Source organism: Dysidea avara, chromosome 6 (genome assembly GCF_963678975.1).
Source record: "Dysidea avara chromosome 6, odDysAvar1.4, whole genome shotgun sequence".
Taxonomy (NCBI): Eukaryota; Metazoa; Porifera; class Demospongiae; order Dictyoceratida; family Dysideidae; genus Dysidea; species Dysidea avara.
The window spans coordinates 17,170,726-17,193,484 of NC_089277.1; the positions used below are offsets into that span (position 1 = coordinate 17,170,726).

Below are 22,759 nucleotides of genomic sequence, written 5' to 3' on the forward strand. Positions count from 1 at the left end.
TGACCTTGAAAGTGCTCAGACATGCAACGTTTCACTGAAATAATTCTATAATGTTAAATTACTAGCACATTTTCATTATTACGTTAGCTTTATACATATATTCACACAAATTACTTGCATATTATATCAATGTGAGTTAAACTCATGCATCCCTGCATTGACAATCAGATTCCAGCGCTACCTATATAGTCTATACCATCTTACAGTAGTAATAGCACTATACATTAAAAAATTTTTTTAGGATAATGCATATGGGTAGCATTACATACCACTATACGCAGAAGAGTTCTTGAAGGAATATAAGTAGGGTCTCCACAAAACCAGTATGAAAATAAGTTATGAATCTCACTAGTAGTTACAAACTACACATTGCATGTAAAATAAGTAATTACAGTTGATCTTCATAACAAATGTATTTGACACAATCAGATCTATCTTTGTGATGTAATATAATGCTCCTTTGGAAGGAAGAATGTCCACCTATGGCAACCAAACATTTGGCATTTTCCGCAATAGTTTTCTGCATTGCTCCAATATATCCACTGTCTTCAATACCATTAGCTGCTCTAATAAAGTCATTGTGGTACTCGTCAACTGTTTTATTGCCATACACAGCATTCAGTGCAGTCTGAAACACTTTAGTTCCTTTACCATCAAATGTATTGTTACTGTCATAGTCAAAATAATTCCCTGATGTTAGGTCACCAAACCTTCCTAAGTCAATAGCCAAGCAGCTGTGTGTTATCTCTAGTTCATTAAGGACATGTGATATGTTATTTGCACAATTATAAAAATATTTCAAAATCTTATTTCTTGAATACCCATGAGATAACATCGCAGTTTTTCTGTTTTTTGTTCTAAATGCAACTGCTGTGTACTCATTTGAGTCAACTTTCAAAACTGTTTTAACATATCTTTTGCTGTCTTCAATTATTCTAGGACTAGTACGTGCCATAGCAAGAGTATTTTCTTCACCATCATATGCTCGCTGAATAATTTGATTGTTTATTGTAATTCTGTCAAATTGCACTCCACGCCAAAATGAAAACCAATAAGTTATATCATCATAATCACTGTCAATTATATATGAGTTGAACTTTTCTAATGTAAGATAGAGTTGCCTTTCATTAGTAGCGTAAGAAGCAAAACATACAATTTTTATTACCTCAAAGTGAAAATGATCCATTAAGGACTGTGTGGATCTCTTAAATCCTTTAAGTTCATTATTACATTCTCTGTGTTTCTTTAAATCATCATTGATGTATACTCCTCCAGGAGGTACCTCATATACTAGGATAACCACCACAACTTTCCTACTTGCATGTTCAATAAACCTGTCCCATGATACCAGAGGTGATATACTATATTTAGCTGTCTCTTTAGTCCAGTATTCAAAGTCAAAATAATCTCTAAAACGTAGTGCATTTGCAAAATCAAGGTTGTATAAAATCCCACTGGGAAACCCAAGAACAGATATAGCAGCAAATGGTTCAACAACATTTAAATTTCCAGATTGCTTTGCCCACTTCTGAAATGACCACATGTTTAGTAATGAATTTGTCTGCTGCTCCCAGTAGCTAAGGCAAAGAGCAAATCTCATTGGTGGACGACTAGTAAGCGTAAACATAGAAAAGATGAAGACACAGACTATCACCATTGAAACCAAATTCTTTGTACAGCCTTTTTTCATTATTTCTAAATCCTCAATTCCTAAAACATAACACATACATGTATTACCAACAGAATAGCCAAGTACTGCAAAACACATTTACAAATTTTCATGTATTTTATGAGAATAACATGAAATCTTATGCGTGACTTTTCTTATATGGATAGTTATATGGTTTTTGCATGATCATGAATTAATCAAAAATTTGCACTTGTGTAATTGTCTCCTTTATGTTGTTTAACATAATATCAAGACTCATGGTAGTGTGTTGTGCGGCCAAGAAAGCTGGTGCACTATACACAGTGAGTATATTGACAGGAAGAAAGAAAACAGCTGCATAGTTCCATGGCCTCTTCTCCAAAGCACACAATTTTTTGCAATATAGCTGTCTGCCAGGTATAAGTCACACAGCAAATTTGATTAAATTCACACCAGCCATTAGCGAGATATGGGTATTTAAAGTTTTGATTTAATTTCTTTGTTTTTTTCTCTCCTTAAGTAGTGGGGAGGGGAGGCTATAGGGGCTTCTATTTGTTTTCACACTTTTCAAAAATTGCTATAAAATGCAAATATGAATTTCGATTGCCTCGATCATGAAGTATGCTTTGTACACAAAAGTCAGCCGCGCCAAAGTGTGCCCATTACAGTTTTTGTTTTTTTCTGTGAATTCATTTTTTACAGTGTGAGAGTTAAAATAAAATGGCACACACATTCAGAAAAGAATGTTGCACCAATAAGGTTCAGAATCAGAGAAAAAACTTGAGTGAACAGTTTCTTGTAACAGAAAAAATATGTACTATATAAAAAGGTTGCCAAAGTAAAAAAAAATAGCCTCCACCTGTATTTGAACTGAGGATCTTCTCTTTATGAAGCATGCCCTAACCACTAAGCCAATTGTCTAATATTAAAAGTCTGCCTTAAAAACCATCTTATAAAGGTATGCGTAAGTTGATTGGCATAGGTATTTACTTGTGGTTTACAGAAAGAATTCAAGCGAATTTATTGCTCTACACCCTTGCACTAAACACGCTGTAAATGATGAACAACAGCAGCTAGAAGCTTCACGTAAATGCTAGCTTATTCCTAGATGATGAGTGCTTTGTTTGGTGCCAAAACCGTTTTGATACGTGCAACAACTGGTGAGAAGAATGCATGAACTCAAATGGAATGTAGACAGACAGACGGCTTTTAGTTTTATACATATATATAGATTACAATAATATTACCAAATGTTGAGGTAAATGGTAGTAATAGATCTACCAATGGAAGTTCTAGAACATCCTATGTATGTTCTATTAGAAGTTCACCAAAAAATGTGCACTCTATTGAGGCAAAGCATGCAATACAGTACATTTATAAGTCATCATCGTTGTGTCTGTATAGATGTGAGTGAAAATAAATCCCAAAGTCAACCATAGGCTGGTTATGGGACCCAAGTACAAAAAGAAGTGAAATCTGCACAAAACAGCCAAGCTGTGAAAAATGGTGTGGCCTTAAAAAGCCTGGTAAAAAAGTTGTGAAATCCAAGGTGGCGGCCAAGAAATGGCTGTGATAGTAGGTTAATGGTAAAAATTTTAATAACAGCAATTCATGTGAATTTGTGTTTCGGCACCAAATTCACCTGAATTGTTGTTATTAAAATTTTAATAACAGCAATTCATGTGAATTTGTGTTTCGGCACCAAATTCACCTGAATTGTTGTTATTAAAATTTTTACCATTAACCTACCATCACAGCCATTTCTTGGCCACCGCCTTGGATTTCACATCTTTTTCACCATGGCCTTTTAGGGGCCGCACCTTTTTTTACAGCTTGGCTGTTTTTGATTAGATATCACTTCTTTTTGTATTTGCATACCCCAAAGCCAGCCTATGGCCGACTTTGGGGCTTTATTAACCTATCCTTTTTCTTTACCACAGGAAGAATAAAGACAAAGCAGATTTTTAATACTTCATGCCTAATCCATGTCTTAATGGTGGAAACTGTGTAAATATCACTGGTGGCTACATGTGTGATTGTGTAGCAGGATTTACTGGTGTTAACTGTACTACATGCAGATATTGATGATTGTGATCCTGATCCTTGTGATAATAATGGAACTTGTATTGATGAAGTTAATGGCTACACGTGCAATTGTAGAGCAGGATTTACTGCATCAGCAATTTCTAGCTCAAATTTAGCTGTGATTTGATTGTTGCTAATATCAAGAGACAGCAAAGATGATATTCATCTCAATGCATTGCAATTTTCTTGATTCCTACTTCTCTTCTTGTATATTAGAATTGTTCAAAAGCAAATGTTGGAGAGATGGATTGTTTTTGATAGCAGATGCAATTGCAACAGCAGCTCCATCAGCCATTTCATTGCAAGAAATATTCAAGTGCGTTAACATTGATAGCTTCATTACACTTGAAGTAATCTTCATAAGGCGAAGTCCAGATAACTTACAATTTGATATATACCACTTTAGCGTGGGCGTTCAAAGGCGCCGCTCGGTGTTTAACTCGCATATTGCCCGGGGAAATATCATGGGAAAGCGGTTTGCCAATGACTTTGATACCCAGCCAGTTCAAAGAATCGATGCACTTTGACTCGTTATATTGAGTGACATAGAGCTTTGTATTGTGGGACTCGGTTTTATAGAGGTTGCTAAGCTTAGTACATGGCTAAGATAGAGTAGTTGGTTGTTACTAAAGGATAATGAAGGCACAAAATAATTGTTAGGGCGATTGTGGATGCGTATTTCTACCCACCACGTATCAGCCTTTGAACAGACCATGGAACAGCAAAGCTACTACTGCTACGTTGAAATAGGTTAGTAACTTACAGTTCTAAGTACTTAACGTAATATAATTACTTACTTACTGTCCCAATAGCAAAGTTAGTTGGCTTAACTTAGTACAAAAATGATAACAATATAAACTCCATCCCACAATCGCAAGTTTTCTAACATTGTATGTTGAAGCATAGTAACATATTAATGATGTTTTAACGTATGGACAACGTTTTGATGGCTATTAGCCCACGCTATTAAAACCACAATCGATCTTCAGATGCTACTGTATAAAACAAATGGGATGAGTTCTCGTTAGTTCTTTCACCTATTAGGTGAGTACGCCCCAAGTGATATATATCACTTGTACCATGGCTGCTTGGGATTTTGCTGACATATACACCCGCAGCCCTCGGGCCTGCGGCCCTCGGGCTTTGGGTGTATATATCAGCAAAATCCCTCGCAGCCATGGTATAACTATTACATATTCAAATGTTGTAACAATATATTGCTCTCAATAACATCTGATATATCGTCTGCCGAGCATTGACCATTCACAGTGCTGCTTATATCTAAATGCCTTAAACAACCAAATAGTTTTAGGGGTGGCACAATTTTGCTAACTGACTGTAGTTCAAACACACAATGACTCAATAATATATGTGTTATGATTTAGTTGCTATGAAATACTTTATCGGCAGCCATTTTGACTATAAAACTGTAACTAACATGAAAATAAGACAAACACATTTTATTTTGTAAGGCTGCAACAAGGCTAGCAGCATTGATTTGGCAATGAAATATGTTGAGATGTCTCAGTTTTACATTTGCTCTTTACTTGCACTAAAGTGTCTGCATTTACAATTGTATTCCCACTAATCTTTAGGTGACAGTAATATTGACATACTGTAGTATGCTTATCTTGATAAACCCATTCAAAATTTGAAGAAATCCAGACTCTGATAAGTGGCAATATGATAAATCAAAGTATTCTAACTGTGAGTGATCAACAATTGATGCTATGATACCTTCTGTAGAAGGTGTGATGATGTTTGAGCTCAAATTCAGGCATTTCAATGCAGATTTTTGTCTAGCAGCTGAAAGTATAATTGAACTTGTATCTGGTCTTAAGCAGTTGTGAAGGTGCAACTCCCTTATTGCATGATTACTATAAATAACATCTCCAATCTTTGTGGCTGCCTGTTGTGTGATGCAGTTGTTGCTGAGGTTAAGGTACACTAAAGAATTGATTTTTACCAATGCATCAGCTATTGCTACAACCGCATGATCTCATAAACTGCAATCATTTAAATTTAAATGTTCCAACATGTTATTGCTGATAATTGAAGCTATTTCACCAGCAGATATATTGTCTATTGTATTAAAACTCATATCCAAATACTATACAACACTGGAATACCTTGACATTGTAGTTTAGAAGAAACTAGACTGTTATCTTAACTTGCTTCAGTTCATAATACCATACCTGTTTCAGTGCCCATACAAAAGTCTCAATAGTAGCAGTGAAATTTATCCCGTATTTCACTGGTAGCAGTGAAAAAGTTGTAATTGCAATTTCATTGGCTAGAATTTATGTTAACAATTAGTGTTGACACGTGTTTAGTACATAGTGACAAATTGCATACATAGCAACGCTAATGCACAGCATGCGTATATGCAGCAAGTATGGTATTAACTGGGAATAGCTTGGGTAGCAGTGAAATTTGGGATAAATACCACTCTTGTTGTATTGGAAATGGTAAATTTCACTCGGCTTCGCCTCGTGAAATTTATCCCCATTTCCAATACAACACTCATGGTATTTATCCCAAATTTCACTGCTACCCATGCTATTACTAGTACAAATACTATTTTCTTGCAACATTCATGCTTAAATTCAACTACGATTACTACACAATTGGCAGAGGCAGTAGCAGGAATTCTTTGTAATAGTTATAAATGTATGAACTATCTCAGTTTGAAAGAATGTGAATTGTTAGCATCTCAAATAAAAATTATTGCTAAAGCGCTTAAAAAAGTGTCAAGTCTTGCTGAACTCACTACAAGGTGATTTATTTGCAGCTGATCTCTCTACAGAGTGATTTGTTTGTAGCTGAACTCTCTACACGGTGATTTGTTTCTAGCTGATATCTCTGCAGGATGGTTTCTTTGTCACTGAACTCTCTACAAGGTGAGTTGTTTCTAGCTGATCTCTCTACAGGGTGATTTGTTTCTAGCTGATCTCTCTACAGGATGGTTTCTTTGTCACTGAATTCTCTACAAGGTGACTTGTTTCTAGCTGATCTCTCTACAAGGTGACTTCCTCCAGCTGATCTCTCTACAGGTTGATTTGTTTGTAGCTGAACTCTCTACAGGGTGATTTGTTTGCAGCTGTACTCTCTACAGGATGATTTGTTTGTAGCTGAACTCTCTACAGGATGGTTTCTTTGTCACTGAACTCTCTACAAGGTGACTTGTTTCTAGCTGATCTCTCTACAAGGTGACTTCCTCTAGCTGATCTCTCTACACTGAGGGTAACTTGTATCTAGCTGAACTATCTACAGGATGATCTGTTTGTAGCTGAAATCTCTACAGGGTGACTCGTTCCTAGCTGATCTCTCTATAGGGTAACTTGTTTCTAGCTGAACTCTCTACAGAGGCCTTGTAGAGAGTTCAGCTACAAAGAAACCATCTTGTAGAGAGTTCAGCTACAAACAAATCACCCTGCATAGAGTTCAACTACAAATAAATTACCCTGTAGAGAGTTCAGCTACAAACATATCACCCTGTAGAGAGTTCAGCTAGATAAAAGTCACCCTACAGAGAGATCAGCTAGAAGAAGTCATGCACCTTGTAGAGAGTTCAGCTACAAAGAACCCTCTGATCTCTCTAGACAGTGACTTCTTCTAGCTGATCTCTCTACAGGGTGACTTGTATAGCTGAACGCTCTACAGGGTGATCTGTTCATAGCTGAACTCTCTACAGGGTGATTTGTTTGTAACTGAATCTCTTGTTTCAAACTGATCTCACCATAGGGTAACTTGTTTGTAGCTGAACTCTGGTTTCTTTGTAGCTGAACTCTCTACAGAGTGATTTTTTTTGGAGCTGAACTCTATATAGGGTGATTTGTTTGTACCTGAACTTTCTACAGGGTAATTTGTTTGTAGTTGATCTCTCTACAGGATTTCTGTGCAGCTGAGGTCTCTACAGGGTGACTTCTTCTAATTGAGCTCTCTCTTGTTTCTAGCTGATCTCTCTACAGAGTAACTTGTTTGTATAGCTGAACTCTGGTATTTCGGTTGCTGAACTCTCTACACGGTGACTTGTTTGTAGCAAACTTCTCTACAGAGTGACTTGTTTGTAGCTGAATTCTCGTCAGAGTGAAGCTGAACATTGTATAAACTATAAAGTGACTTGTCTGTAGCTGAACTCTCTACAGGGTTACTTGTTTGCAGCTGATCTCTATAGGGTAACTTGTTTGTATAGATGAACTCTCTACAGGGTAGTTTCTTTGTAGCTGAACTCTCTCCACAGTGACTTGTTTGTAGCTGAATTCTCTAGAGAGTGTAGCCGAACTCTCTACAGGGTGCATGACTTGTTTATAGCTGAACTCTCTTCAGTGTGATTTGTAAAGTTCTGAATCACCACAGCAATATATTTGTAGCTGAACTCTCTATAGGGTGACTTGCTTCTTGCTGAACTGTCTATAAGATTAACTGCTTGCAGCTGAACTCTCTACAGAATAACTTGTAATGTAATAGAATTCTATAATGGAGAAAATAAATTAGCTGAATGCTCTATTGTACGGTAACTGTTCTATTAGAGTATCTCAATCTCGCATTTGCTACATGGAGTTGGCTTTTGAATCATAACTCAGTGGTTTGTATTCCTATTCTTCTGTACTACTGCAAGGACTTTCTATGAAGATTATTCCAACTATACACCGATTTTCAACTCATTGCTCTAAGCGGTTTGCCTAGTAGGCATAAAAACTAATACTTTTTTATTGATAAAAATCGATCGCATAATTGTGACACAGGTTGGGTTTTGTGTCATATCTCCATGATCTTTATCTCGATTTCTTTCAAATTACCAAAAGGCACTCCTACGATGGTTACTCCATCTACATAGCAATTTTCAACTCATTCCATGAAGTGGTTTACCCTGTAGGTGTGACAACAAATCAATCTTGTTGTATGTGAATAATCGGTCATAACTCCTGAACCATTTATCGGATTTGCACCAAATTTGATGCTAGAATTCGCCTTTGGACTCCCTTTCTGTGTGCCACATTTCAAGGCGATCGGAGTACGCATTTGCGTTTTATAGCAATTTTTGCAAGTGTGCGAAAACATGAAGAAAAAAACGAAGAAAAAAAATCGAAACTTTGGCAGCTCGTATCTCGGAAATGGCTGGAGCGATTTCCTTCAAATTTGGAATGTAGACTCCCCTGGCTGGTGGGAAACGCTGTAGCACATTTGGTTCCAATCAGATAAGGGATCACCGAGATACAAAGGTGTGAAAATGACATTTTTCTCTCCTGTCAAATATACCCACGGTATGGCACGCCAGCTTCTTGGGCCGCACGACACACTATGGTGTGTCTTGATATATATATAAAAAACAAAAAAATTGAGTTCAATTAGGGATCATAGCAAAAAAGTAATGAAACAAGGAAGGTAGCTATACATTTGCAGATAGGTCACTCCAAATAAATTCTCTGTTTCCCATCCTGCACTCAGGCATTTGCATGTGGGCGGGCGGTCTATTTCCATTATTTGATTAGATTATTTGGTTGGGGACAATCATAGCAACATGTTTAAAACATGTTCAAACTTGTACCTTCATCTGTTAAGTTGCAGGAATACCACAGAGGTACCGGTGAATGTGTGCCAAATTTGTACCACACTAGCATGTGAGCTGGCAGCTATACAAGACCCATTTTACTGAGCACATACAGTATGTTAAATATCTGGAAATAATGGAAGAATATAAAATAATGGAACACAACTTAGTGCTGACAGTAACAGATGCAGGCGGTGGACGGGAAACAGAGATTTATTTGGAGTGACTATATAACTAGTGAACGCTCAATCACTACAATACAGTCATGTGGGGTATACTGTAGATGAATCAGGGATTGAATGTCTACTATTGTACTATTATATCTGTAGGTGTAGGCAACTTTCCTTGTTTCACAACTTTTTTTGCTATGATATCTCTAATTGAACTCAAAATTCCTCTAATTGAACTTAAAATTCCTATTTTTTTCTTGTACTTGTTATTTCTTTTCTTTCATTACCAGCAAAGATAAATGGGACACAAAGGAGGACACAGATAAGTCCATGATGCATGCATTGTACAAAGATTGCCAAAAGGCACCTGTCAGGCTGAAGCAATGTCGAACAGTGAGCCCGCAGTCTTAGCCATTATCAAGTTCAAGGCATTAATAAGGATATTTTATCAGTATCGGCCATTTTTGGTGGTATCAGGCTGATGGTTTAAGCATCTGATACCATGATTGATACTTTGTATGATGTCATTTACTTGTGTTTCAAGATGGCAACATACCATAGCGAGTGGAATGGACTATTACAGTACAGTTGGAACCGATAAGTCAGTCAGTCAGTCAGTCAAACTGAGCAGGAATCACTGGGGTGGTAATGTAAGCCACACCCTTAATTTGTGTTGAGAAAAATAGGGTTAAGTGGTTTACATTACCACCCAATCGATCCCTTCTGGTTTTGTGTGCTTTTAACAATCTCTATTCCTTCAAGTAAAAACCAAAATGTCTTAAGAACTTTACTTTAGTACAATGCTTTAATAAGTTATTTAATGCCTCAGGGAGATAATGACATAAATGATCAAATTTCTGTGCAAAAATGGCCATAACGGTCACCAAAGGTCAAATTTGTGTGGCACTATATAAGAGGAGTACTACAAATTAGTGTTGCACCGATATGAGATTTTGCCGATATTCCGATAGTGGATAATATTTTCAAGCCGATAAACATAGCTGATCCGACATAGTACTATAAGGGTATCTACCTGCAAATTTTACTAGAAATTTGATTATAAAGGACCAATTTAGCTTGTTCATAGTGCTACAAATATGCCTTTTCCATCATGATACTGATCCGATACCAATACACAAAAATACAGCTGGTATATGGTTTTTCCGACAACTGATCCGATTATCGGTGCAACACTACTACTTATGTGGAAAGCTTCATGGTTTTACAAAAAAGTACACGATTTTTGCATCGTGCCACTATACTATATACAGTGGAACCCCTCAAAGAGGACACATTGACAATTTTTTCTTTCCAGCATGTATCAAGACACACGGTAGTGTGTCGTGCGGCCCAAGAAGCCGGTGCGTAACACCCGTGAGTATATTGAATTGACAGGAAGAAAGAAAACGCAATTTTCGCACCTCCGTAGCTCTGTGCTGCCTTTATGAAACAAGACAATTTTTGCTGTGGACATTCCCTCCAACTTCAGCACCCCACATTCCAAATTTGAGCGAAATCGCTTCAAGCGTTCCCGAGATATGCGACTTCACAAATTGGCTTAGTTTCTTCGTTTTTTTTTTTCTTCTTATTTTTCTTCCTCTTTTCGCACACTTACAACAACTGCTATAAAACGCGAACGTCATATCCGATCGCCTTGAAATTTGGCACACAGAAGGGGGGTATAAAGGCGCATCTCTGTACCAACTTTGGCTGGAATACGATAAACAGGCAAAGAGTTATGAGCGATTATTCACGAAAAATAACACCAATATATTGTCACGCCTACAAGGTAAACCGCGTATGGGACGGAGCTGAAAATCGGTGGGTGAATAGGTTAACTATTGAACCTCACACCTTTTGTGGTTTGAAAGAAATCGAGCTAAAAACCAGGAAGATACAACGAAAAAACCAACACTGTGTAACAATTATGCAATCGAGATTAGCTAATAAAAAACGACTGCTTGCCACGCCTACCAGATAAACCGCTTGGGGTAATTCTTTGAAAATCGCTGTACAGATGGAGTTATCATCTTAGAAAGGCTCTTCAATGGTGTAGAAGAATCAGACTTAGAGCTACGGAGTTATAACACGAAATCCAACTTGGTGTAGCAAGTGCGAGATCGAGATACTCTAATAGAGCAGTCACCCTAATAGAGCAGTCACCCGAAGAGAATTCAAGAGATCAGCTAGAAACAAGTAACCTGTATAGAAATCAGCTACAAACAAATCACCCTGTAGAGAGATCAGCCACAAACAATTCACCCTGTAGAGAGATCAGCTAGAAGAAGTTATATTGTAGGGAATTCATGCAACTATAGAAAGAGATAATTCAGCTAGAAGAAATCACCTCGTAGAGTTCAGCTACAAAGAAACCACAATGTAGAGAGTTCAGCTACAAACAAATCGCCCTATAGAGAGATCAGCTAGAAGAAGTTACCTTGTAGAGAGTTCAGCTACAAAGAAACCACAATGTAGAGAGTTCAGCTACAAACAAATCTCCCTGTAGAAAGATCAGCTAGGAGAAGTTTCCTTGTAGAGAGTTCAGTTACAAAGAAACTACCATGTAGAGAATTCGTTTACAAACTAGTGACCCTGTAGAGACATCAGCTAGAAGAAGTTACCTTGTAAAGAGTTCAGCTACAAAGAAACCATTCTGTAAAGAGCTCAGCTGCAAAAAAAATCACCCATACAGAATTCCACTACAAACAAATCACCCTATAGAAAGATCAGCTAGAAGAAGTTACCTCGTAGAAAGTTCAGTTACAAAGAAACCACCATGTAGAGAATTCATTTACAAACTAGTGACCCTGTAGAGACATCAGCTAGAAGAAGTTACCTTGTAAAGAGTTCAGCTACATAGAAACCATTCTGTAAAGAGCTCAGCTACAAACAAACCACCTGTACAGAATTCAGCTACAAACAAATCACCCCGTAGAGAGATCAGCTAGAAGAAGTTACCTTGTTGATAGTTCAGCTACAAACAAATCACCCTGTAGAGAGATCAGCTAGAAGAAGTTACCTTGTAGAGAGTTCAGCTACAAAGAAACCATCATGTGGAGAATTCAGCTGCAAACAAACCACCTGTAAAGAGTTCAGCCACAAACCAATCTCCCTGTAGAGAGATCAGCTAGAAGAAGTTTCCTTGTAGAGAGTTCAGCCACAAACAAATCACCCTGTAGAAAGATCAGCTAGAAGAAGTTACCTTGTAGAGAGTTCAGTTATAAAGAAACCACCATGTAGAAAGTTCAGCTACAAACTAGTGACCTTGTGGAGACATCAGCTAGAAGAAGCTACCTTGTAGAGAGTTCAGCTACAAAGAAAACAGTCTGTAAAGAGCTCAGCTGCAAACAAATCACCTGTACAGAATTCAGCTACAAACAAATCAGCCTGTAGAAAGATCAGCTAGAAGAAGTCACCTTGTAGAGAGTTCAGCTACAAAGAAACCACCATGTAGGGCGTTCAGCTAGAAGAAGTTACCTTGTAGAGAGTTCAGCTACAAAGAAACCATCATGAAGAGAGTTCAGCTGCAAACAAATCTCCCTGTAGAGAGTTCAGTTAGAAGAAGTTACCTTGTAGAGAGTTCAACTACAAAGAAACCATTCTGTAAAGAGCTCAGCTGCAAACAAATCACCTGTACAGAATTTAGCTACAAACAAATCACCCTGTAGAGAGATCAGCTAGAAGAAGTTACCTTGTAGAGAGTTCAGCTACAAATTTAAAGAAACCATCATGTGGAGAGTTCAGCTGCAAACAAATCACCTGTAGAGAGTTCAGCTACAAAGAAACCGCCATGTAGGGAGTTCAGCTAGAAGAAGTTACCTTGTAGAGAGTTTAGCTACAAAGAAACCATCATGAAGAGAGTTCAGCTGCAAACAAATCTCCCTATAGAGAGTTCAGTTAGAAGAAGTTACCTTGTAGAGAGTTCAGCTACAAAGAAACCACCACATAGAGAGTTCAGCTGCAAACAAATCACCCTGTAAAAAAAATCAGCTACAAACAAATCACCCTATAGAAAGATCAGCTAGAAGAAGTCACCTTGTAGAGAGTTCAGCTACAAAGAAACCACCATGTAGGGAGTTCAGCTAGAAGAAGTTATCTTGTAGAGAGTTCAGCTACAGAGAAACCATCATGAAGAGAGTTCAGCTGCAAACAAATCTCCCTGTAGAGAATTCAGTTAGAAGAAGTTACCTTGTAGAGAGTTCAGCTACAAAGAAACCATTCTGTAAAGAGCTCAGCTGCAAACAAATCACCTGTATAGAATTCAGCTACAAACAAATCACCCTGTAGAGAGATCAGCTAGAAGAAATTACCTTGTAGAGAGTTCAGCTATAGTACAAAGAAACCACCATGTAGAGAGTTCAGCTGCAAAGAAATTACCCTGTAGAAAATTCTGCCACAAACAAATTGCCCTGTAGAAAGATCAGTTAGAAGAAGTTATCTTGTAGAGAGTTCAGCTACAAAGAAACCACCATGTAGAGAGTTCAGTTAGAAGAAATTACCTTGTAGAGAGTTCAGCTACAAAGAAACCATCATCTAGATAGTTCAGCTGCAAACAAATCACTTGTAGAGAGTTCAGCTACAAACAAATCTCCCTGTAGAGAGATCAGTTAGAAGAAGTTACCTTGTAGAGAGTTCAGCTACAAAGAAACCATTCTGTAAAGACCTCAGCAGCAAAAAATCACCTGTACAGAATTCAGCTACAAATATATCACCCTGTAGAGAGAACAGCTAGAAGAAGTTACCTTGTTGATAGTTCAGCTACAAACAAATCACCCTGTAGAGAGATCAGCTAGAAGAAGTTACTTTGAAGAGTGTTCAGTTACAAAGAAACCACCATGGACAGTTCTGTAATAAATATATGTGTTATATATATAATTTGTACATTTACTGATAAAATCAGAAATATTTAAGGTACATCTGCTTCATCTTTTCTTCTTCCTGTGGTAAAGAAAAAAAGATAGGTTAAAAAAGTCCCAAAGCAGGCCAAGGCCGGCTTTGGGTATTCAAATACAAAAAGAAGTGAAATCTAATCCAAAACAGCCAAGCTGTAAAAAAAGTGTGCGGCCCTCAAAAAGGCTATGGTGAAAAAAGATGTGAAATCCAAGGTGGCGGCCAAGAAATGGCTGTGATGGTAGGTTAATGGTAAAAATTTTAATAACGACAATTCAGGTGAATTTTGTGCCAATTGACCAAGCAGCACCAAAATTCACCTGAATTGTATTAAAATTTTTACCATTAACCTACCATCACAGCCATTTCTTGGCCGCCACCTTGGATTTCACATCTTTTTTCACCATAGCCTTTTTGAGGGCCGCACACTTTTTTTACAGCTTGGCTGTTTTGGATTAGATACTTTATTACTTTTACATTTTTTAAACAAAAAAATCTACATTGCATGCTTGTGCGAACTAGGAGGGATTTTGCTGAGACAGTCATGATGCACTATTTGCATTCCTAATGGATTGGCTGAAAACGTACACAAGATTTAACAGCAGTGTGATGAAAGTAGTCAGTAGGCCACTGAGAGATATAAATGTAGTATGGCCCTCATGCCATGATTCTAGTCTCACACTACTACTTTTTCTTTTGGTGTGTGGGCAGGGAAATGTCCCACCCACACACAATAGAACAAATAGTGGTCTGACTATGCGAGACTTAACTCCAAAGCTTAAATTACTTTCCATATCCATACAGGTGTTAATTATTGTCACATGTGACTGAGAACTCATATACGTAGTTTGTCTCATTATTTCACTAATGATATGGTTCTAGTCTCGTGTAACCAAACTACCATTTCAGCACAGGAGCTAATTGATTGGATAAGATAAGCATTCACACTGAAAACGGAGGGTGCTCATGATCTCTAATCGATAAGCCCGGGCTCTGAAATAGTAATCTGGCTCCATGGCTATGATGGTTCCCAGGATGCACTTTAAATGTGAACTAATTGTTTTATTTGGTATTTTACGTGACCCTCAATAATCGCAACACAAAAAAAGTTCACTGGGTTTTGTGGAGCAGTTGGAATATACGGCACCTAATCTATAATACTATATCATCTAACCTATGATACCCTAACCTAATCCTAGTTGCACATCTTCCTAACTCCAGGAGCGCTATTCCTAATCTTAGGCGGGTGCCGTATATCCAAGTTCTGGATAAATTAGTAAATTGTGGTTTGGTGCATGCAACTTCACCAGATTTGCCACATACGTATTTTATAAACAGAACTATGATGCATCACTGCACTGAGATTAAAGTTCTACCCTCCTCAATAAACAATAGCAATGGGTGATGTGATACCAAAAGTATCAATACCACTGTACTGATATGATACAATTCAAAATGAGTATTGATACTTGACACCAAAGCCAATGCTGATACAGATAGCTATCTCACATGATCAATTAGTGCTATTTGGAACATCCAAGGGGTAGATAACGAGTCACAATTGTCTAAAAAAAATTTAAAAAGTGAAATACAAGAGCTCATATTTCATCTTTCAAGAACATTGCAATTCATATTTCTTTGTAAAATTCAGTAATTCCAAAATTGAAAAAAATCCATAAAATCCAGTAGTTTCAAATTAATGGTTCATCAAGCTATTTACAGCATTTATATTTATAGCTAGCAAAAAAAATAATGTATACCTTCACTCTTCATTTCAGCAACTTTTGAGCCACATTGGTATTGTATTGTATTGATACTTTACAAGAATCCCCTTCTGTTGATGATTTTAAAACACTGCTGGACAGACATTACAGTAATTGCTTATTTGATTTTTGTATAGTAATTAGTATAGACTCTATATATAGATGTACAAGCGCAAGCCTTTATCCTTAAAATACAAATAAGAAAGCTTGACTTTATCCCCTTTTTCTTTAATTATAGGTAGTATGTGTAGTCTGTAGTTGTAGTAGTAGTTGTAGCTAGATAGCTAATGTATGTACCATGTTGTAATTGATGGTACAAACTACATTGTTAGATTTAAAAACAAAAAACAAAAACAACACATGGATAATAATGCGGTACACAATACGGCTGTATGCGATACGCAATGTTTTAATGGACAGAAAATCTTCAGTATATATGTATATCTAATTTTGCATAATTTGTTTTAGTGGCGCTTAAAGCGTGTCCTCGATGGCTGTTTCACTGTGAATCTCTCTCACAATTGAACAAGTCAATGAACTCAGCACAACTGAAACAGTAAAACTGGCAGTGAAACTGAATAATGTCCGATGACGTGATGTGTGGCGTGGCCCCTTTCCACACGGCCTTTCATACTTGGAAATCGAGGGGTCCGCAACAGGGGTGAAATCTTGGATGCCTATCACTGAAATCTTGCTTGGAATCCGAGATTCGAAATCCCAACTAATAAAACATTTTCCAATTATTTCCGAAAAGTAGTGTAACATTTCCATAAAATTAGGGAAATTCCAGCCACATAATTTATTATTACTGCCTATTTAAAAATTTAAACAGAAGTAAGGATTGATATAATACACATGCTACAAAAAGTAAGGAAACAAGCTAAAAAATGTTACAGCTAAAATGAGAAACGATCCACGCCACAAAAAGTAAGGAAACAATATTAGATGGCTACTTGCTAAAATGAGACACATTTTATTCCCTACTGTTGGCTAAAATCTTTAAATGAGACTATCAAATTAGCCAAAAGTAGGGATTAAAATGTGTCTCATTTTAGCAAGTGCCATCTAATCTTGTTTCCTTATTTTTGTTGCGTTGATCGTTTCTCATTTTAGCTGTAACATTTTAAACTTGTTTCCTTACTTTTTGTAGCGTGTGTATTATATCAATCCCTACTTTCTTTTAAATTAAAAAAAAAATTAAACAGTTAGCTTGTTTACTTTTTGTACCCAGCTAGCTAGCTCCTACACATTGCACTCCTGCATAGTACAAATAACACTCACTTTCGTACACGATAAGCGCCTCTAATAATAATTATCGTCTTTGTCTAGCAACTGTTAAAGGCTTCACCTGCATTTCTAAAGGCCTAAATGGTAAGAGGGGTCATCCATAATTTTCAGCATTTTCGCAAGCGTACAGAGCGTACGCTGGGGGGGAGGGGGTAAATCCAATGCGTACGCTTTTTAATAATGTTGATATTAGTAGCGCTATATAAAAATAATTCTAAATAATTTAGCATGCGCATACAATTTCAGTATCAAGATGGCGAAATGTGAGTTGCAGCTCGAGGCAAGGCAGTTTCTTCTTGAACTCGCTAGGCATCCAGATAGTGTACACAAGTCACCAACTAATCATTACCAGCATTTCGTGAACGCCTTTGTTGTGACGAACGATACGAAAATGAAGAGGGCAGATGCTGTGAAGCGCGCAAGTAGAGTGGAAGGAGCGAGTTGTTTACAGCAAAGAGCACTATGTGGCAGCACTGAAAAAAGCTGCGCAACACTTGAAGTGGAGCAGAACAAGGCGTATTGATTCATTTTTCAAGATACAATATATAAACAGGCTATAAAACCACGTAGCTAGCTGTACATTAGGTATGCAGGTAGGGTAATAGCCAGGATCGCTTTCAGTAAAAAACTGTTTTCACTGTACTAAAAGCACGTAGCTGTACAGTACTAAATGGCTAAATTGATAGGTTTAGCACTATTTCATACATGCAGGATTGTAGCTTGCCAGATAGCCGGTTTAATTTATAGAAGTAGTGTTTACAAATAGGTGACTTGCACAATGTATTGAACGACAGCTACCTATAACTTGTTTTCTTTGCAGACAAGCACAGTGAATGAAGAAACTGTAGCAGTAGAAGACGACGTCAGTAGTGGTGCTGAAGCTCATGATAATGTACAAAGTGTTGTAACTCAGCAAGTTAGTACAGGTGTTTCAAGCTGTAGTACTGATGATAATTTGATGCATTATATTGAAGACAGCCAACAGATAGCCATTTCTGTGATGTGCACATTTCCATTATGTTTTTACCAGTGAAGCTGACAAGGAGCGCCACACATGCCTGATACACAGTGGAACTAGGTCACGAGAGGAATCAGAATCTACTTCACAGTCAAAGAAGTCCAAAGTTGAGATAAAACGTCTTGTTTATGGTGAAATTTATCCCACCAAATACCAGCTTCAGAAACACCAGACTGAGCAAAATTACAAAATGGGAAGGGGAAGACCTAAGTATATGACTGTCACACAAATTCACACATGTAAATAACTTCTTGTGTGATTGATCTGTCTGAATTTCCTACAGTGTAAAAACAGCAACAATAACTCTTAAAAACAATTTCATATGTGACATACATACATACAACAATTCATGATCGATATCAACATTTTTAATAGTACGCTTTTAGGTGGGGGGGAGGGGGTTATGGAAAAGAGTACTCTCTGTACTCTTGTGAAAATGCTGAAAATTATGGATGACCCCTTAAAGATTTAACAGCGAAACATCGCTGGAGAGTTTATCATTAAGTGTGGAACCCCCAGACTGTACCCACCCCTGAAAGGCATGACATGATTACCTCGCAAATAACTAAACAGGTAAGACTATAGAACGACTATACAGTGTTAATAAATGCTAGACTTGTCTACTAACTTGGTCTTATGGCACACTTTGTTAAAATCACATGTTCAGGTAGTGACATGTTCACCACAACTATCAAGTGCCGCAACTATCAATTATCCTTTGTGAAGAACAAGAAAGGCTTGAATGATGAACAGCATGGTGCAGTGGACAAAATATAATCGAAACAACAGATTCGTAAATCCACTGAGGCATCTACTGTCATTATCCTGGCTGTCTGAAATTTTTGGAGCCGTACACCTAGCGCTACCGGGTCTTATGGCAGGCAGACAAAATCCAGGTGAATTTGGAAACTTTTAAAATTCACTGTACATCGAAAGGTACAGCATCATTACAGCAGTGCTAATGCATTCCAGGTGGTTTTTTTGGGTAAAACTGTTGCAAGCTGTTTTTTAAAGTGCGAAAAATTACAAATCCATATGATTTCTTACCAATCTCTATAAGTACTATCGTACTTAACGAGTATTAGTTGTTAAAGTACAGAACTCAGTATGAGTACAATGTACAAATTAATTAATTAATTTTGCTATGTGCAATTTCATGCTACTGTACGATTAACACAAATTATTAAAAGCTTGCTACGAGGCACAGTAATGGATGAACAGCCTGAGTGTAACAACGGCTGATAATCCAATACAAGCTTGCGAGTGGGTAGGCCTAAAGGAAGCCTTGGGTTCCTTTAGGCCTAAAGGAAGCAGGCAATGTTTAGTAACCAAGATGAGAGTTCAGCAAGCGAAGGGTAGGAGAACCAGGAACACTCAGAGAAAGACTAGTACAAATTAAAACTCCAGTAAGTGTATCTTAGCAAGAGTTCATAATACCAAGAGTACATAATACTTATATGGGGGAGAGTATCTAACTCTCAGTATGGCCTGTACAAAAACCCTGGGTAAAGTTCACCAAAGTTCACCTTTCATCAAATCATCACCTTCATTGGAAATAGAGAACTGTTGATTTATGTCGATGAGGGAAAAGCCTTTGTTCTCACAAAATGCTGAGCTGTTACTTTACCCAGGGTGTTTGGTGAATTCATTCAAGTTAGACACTCTCTCCCACATAAATAATTATTATGTACTCTTGATAATACTTGTATAGGGGGAGATTGTCTAACTGGAGTATATTCAGCAAACACACTGCTGCAAGTAACAACTTAGGCTTCTCTTAGAAGAAAGTTTTTACCTTATCAACGCCAATCAACATTTTTTTGTAATCAGTAGAATCAGGCTAGAGGTGTACATATGATCAAAAGTGACCCTTCCTCAAGTGCAGTGCTCATTCGATTATAGATTATAAGAGTGTATCAGAAAGGTCCCCCTCATCCTCCTTTCCGATCTATAATCAATAAGCGTGCTTGAGGAATGGTCTGAAGTGTTAACACAGGAAGATGATGATATCCCCTAGGACTAGTTAACTAGAGAGTTTACATCGACATGGTAAACACAACCATATAGAAGGAAGAGACACTATCAGATTGCATACTGAATTCAAGATACCCAGTGTTGCATAATGTTACCCTGTGCCATACTGCTGATGCACGCTGGAGGTTATAACTGAGGAGAATGGGGGATGGACCAGTGAGGAAAGGTGGACTAGATCCCAGAGACGGCCTGGTTCCAATCCCCAGTGATAGTATACTGAAAGGATTGTTATCCCAAGACATAAACTTCGATTTCATATTGGCACGTATGTCTTGTAAGATCTCAGGAAGGTGCAGTCACATCCTGTTTTTCCATTTCTGGCAATTTGTTTTTGTAGCTTGTGGTTTCTCGCCTCTATGAAAAGAGCAAGAATTTGCTGTTCCATGCGTTGTACAGGCCTTACAAATGCCATAGATTATATCAAGAGTGAATAATAAAAGAGAGAGTATCTAACTTCTATGTGGTCTATCAAAAATGAGGGCTTCGGCTATTATAGTAAATCCATGCTTATGTTGATGGACCAAGTTAACACTCAACAGTGAAACTCAAAGTAGCTACTTTGACAGATCAAACAAAGCATATTAACACCTCTCCTGTAAATATGAGGGAAGCCTATGGACTTGAAGCCCTCATTTTTGATAGGCCATACTGAAATTAGACCTCGAGTTAGACACTCTCTTCTTTTATTCACTCTTGATTATAATAATATATATAATCTACGCAAATACTAAGCTAGGGGTTATGGGTCTCTGGAAAAATGGCCCAAGTAGCCAGTCCTCGCTACTCACCGCTGAAGGGATACCCTTCGAGAAGAGTGGGGGACGAGACTATAAGGCCACTCCAAATAAGACTGTAGTTTCCCATCCTGATGTTTTCATTATTCGGTGCGGGTGGGATGCTTATTATCATTATTCATTACTAAAGATGTGACTGCTCTATTAGAGTATCTCGATCTTGAGAGGATATCAAGGTCATGAATATTGCTTCTTTCAAAGCTAGCAACCACCAGAATCGTTCATTTTTAGGTTTCATTGTGCTTTTAGCAATGCAAAATAAAAGGCTCCATGAGAAGTTTCCAGAAAGCAGCACAGGAAGAAAAATAATGACATGCAATGTAGTCTTGCATGGCCAGACCGCTTTTTTCCGTGTATTGGGTGGGGGAAAAAGGGTCTGGTGCAACTCCAATAGCTGTTTACTTCTGAGCCGTCCCCAGACACTGGGGACACTTAATTGAATAACATTGGCCGCAAAGGAGGCGCCGATGACGTCAGTAAAACAATGATGTATTCCTACACTCCTGCTCTGGTTGTCAGTCTTGTTACATGAGGATGAACTTTCAAGACGCTATAAAAAAGACATCGGAGCAAATTAAGATTCATTTAAAAGATAACAGACATTTCGAGTTTACTTACTGACGTCATCTTCACCTCCTTTGCGGCCAATGTTATTCAATTAGCGTCCCCAGTGTCTGGGGACGGCTCAGAAGTAAACAGCTATTGGAGTTGCACCAGACCATTTTCCCCCCACCCAATACACGGATAAAAGCGGTCTGGCCACGCGAGACTACATGCAATGCGGGTGCCCAGACGTGATGCGGGCGGAGGACAGGAAACTACACTCTCATTTGGAGTGGCCTAAGCAATCGAATCACCTTATTGTTATTATTATCAATTTTAGTCAAATGATAAGGGTTGCACAAAAGGCTGAGCCTGCAAACGTTCCCCAAAAAGACAAAACAGTACAAGATACAAGGACAATACATAAATACAAATACAATAACCTTTGTACTGTGACAAGCATGCGCAATTAACTTACGGGATTTGCTCTCTTTACCCGTAGTACTCTATCACTATCAATCTGGCAGTCAGTAGAACTATACTCTTTATAGTCTCGCGTGGCCAGACCCCTTTTTATTTCTCTTTGTCATTGGGTAGTCTCGCGCGCCCGACCCGGGCGCGCGAGACTAGAGTCATTGGGTAGGGAGAAAAAAGGGTCTGGATCCCACAATCGTCTTGACACGTCACGAGGCTACGTCACAAGTATCATACAGTACGATAGTAACTGTATATTAGCAAGAGTTCATAATATAAAGAGGGAGGGAGAGTGTCCAACACTGTATTACCTGGTCAAAACACACTGCGTTCAAAGATTGCGCAATGACTATCAGCACCAAAAGTTATTAAATCACTACTGAAAGTGTGTTAATTCTATTAAAGCAAAGCACTAAGAATGCTTCCCTTTGATAAATCAACACCTATCAACGCTCTTCAGTAGGTGAAGCCAGGTGACGAATTTGTATGGAATTATACT

At 37.9% G+C, this 22,759-nt stretch overlaps 1 protein-coding gene across 1 annotated transcript; it reads right to left on the reverse strand.

The window, feature by feature from the left end:
- Positions 1-298: 298 nt before the first annotated feature.
- On the reverse strand, positions 299-22,383 carry LOC136258704 (uncharacterized). The gene is made up of 2 exons (XM_066052047.1): positions 22,265-22,383; positions 299-1,710 (listed from the first exon to the last, which is right to left on the reverse strand). Exon 2 carries the CDS (start codon positions 1,688-1,690, stop codon positions 389-391), a length of 1,302 nt encoding a protein of 433 aa, XP_065908119.1. The 5' UTR covers positions 1,691-1,710; positions 22,265-22,383; the 3' UTR covers positions 299-388.
- Positions 22,384-22,759: the final 376 nt, after the last annotated feature.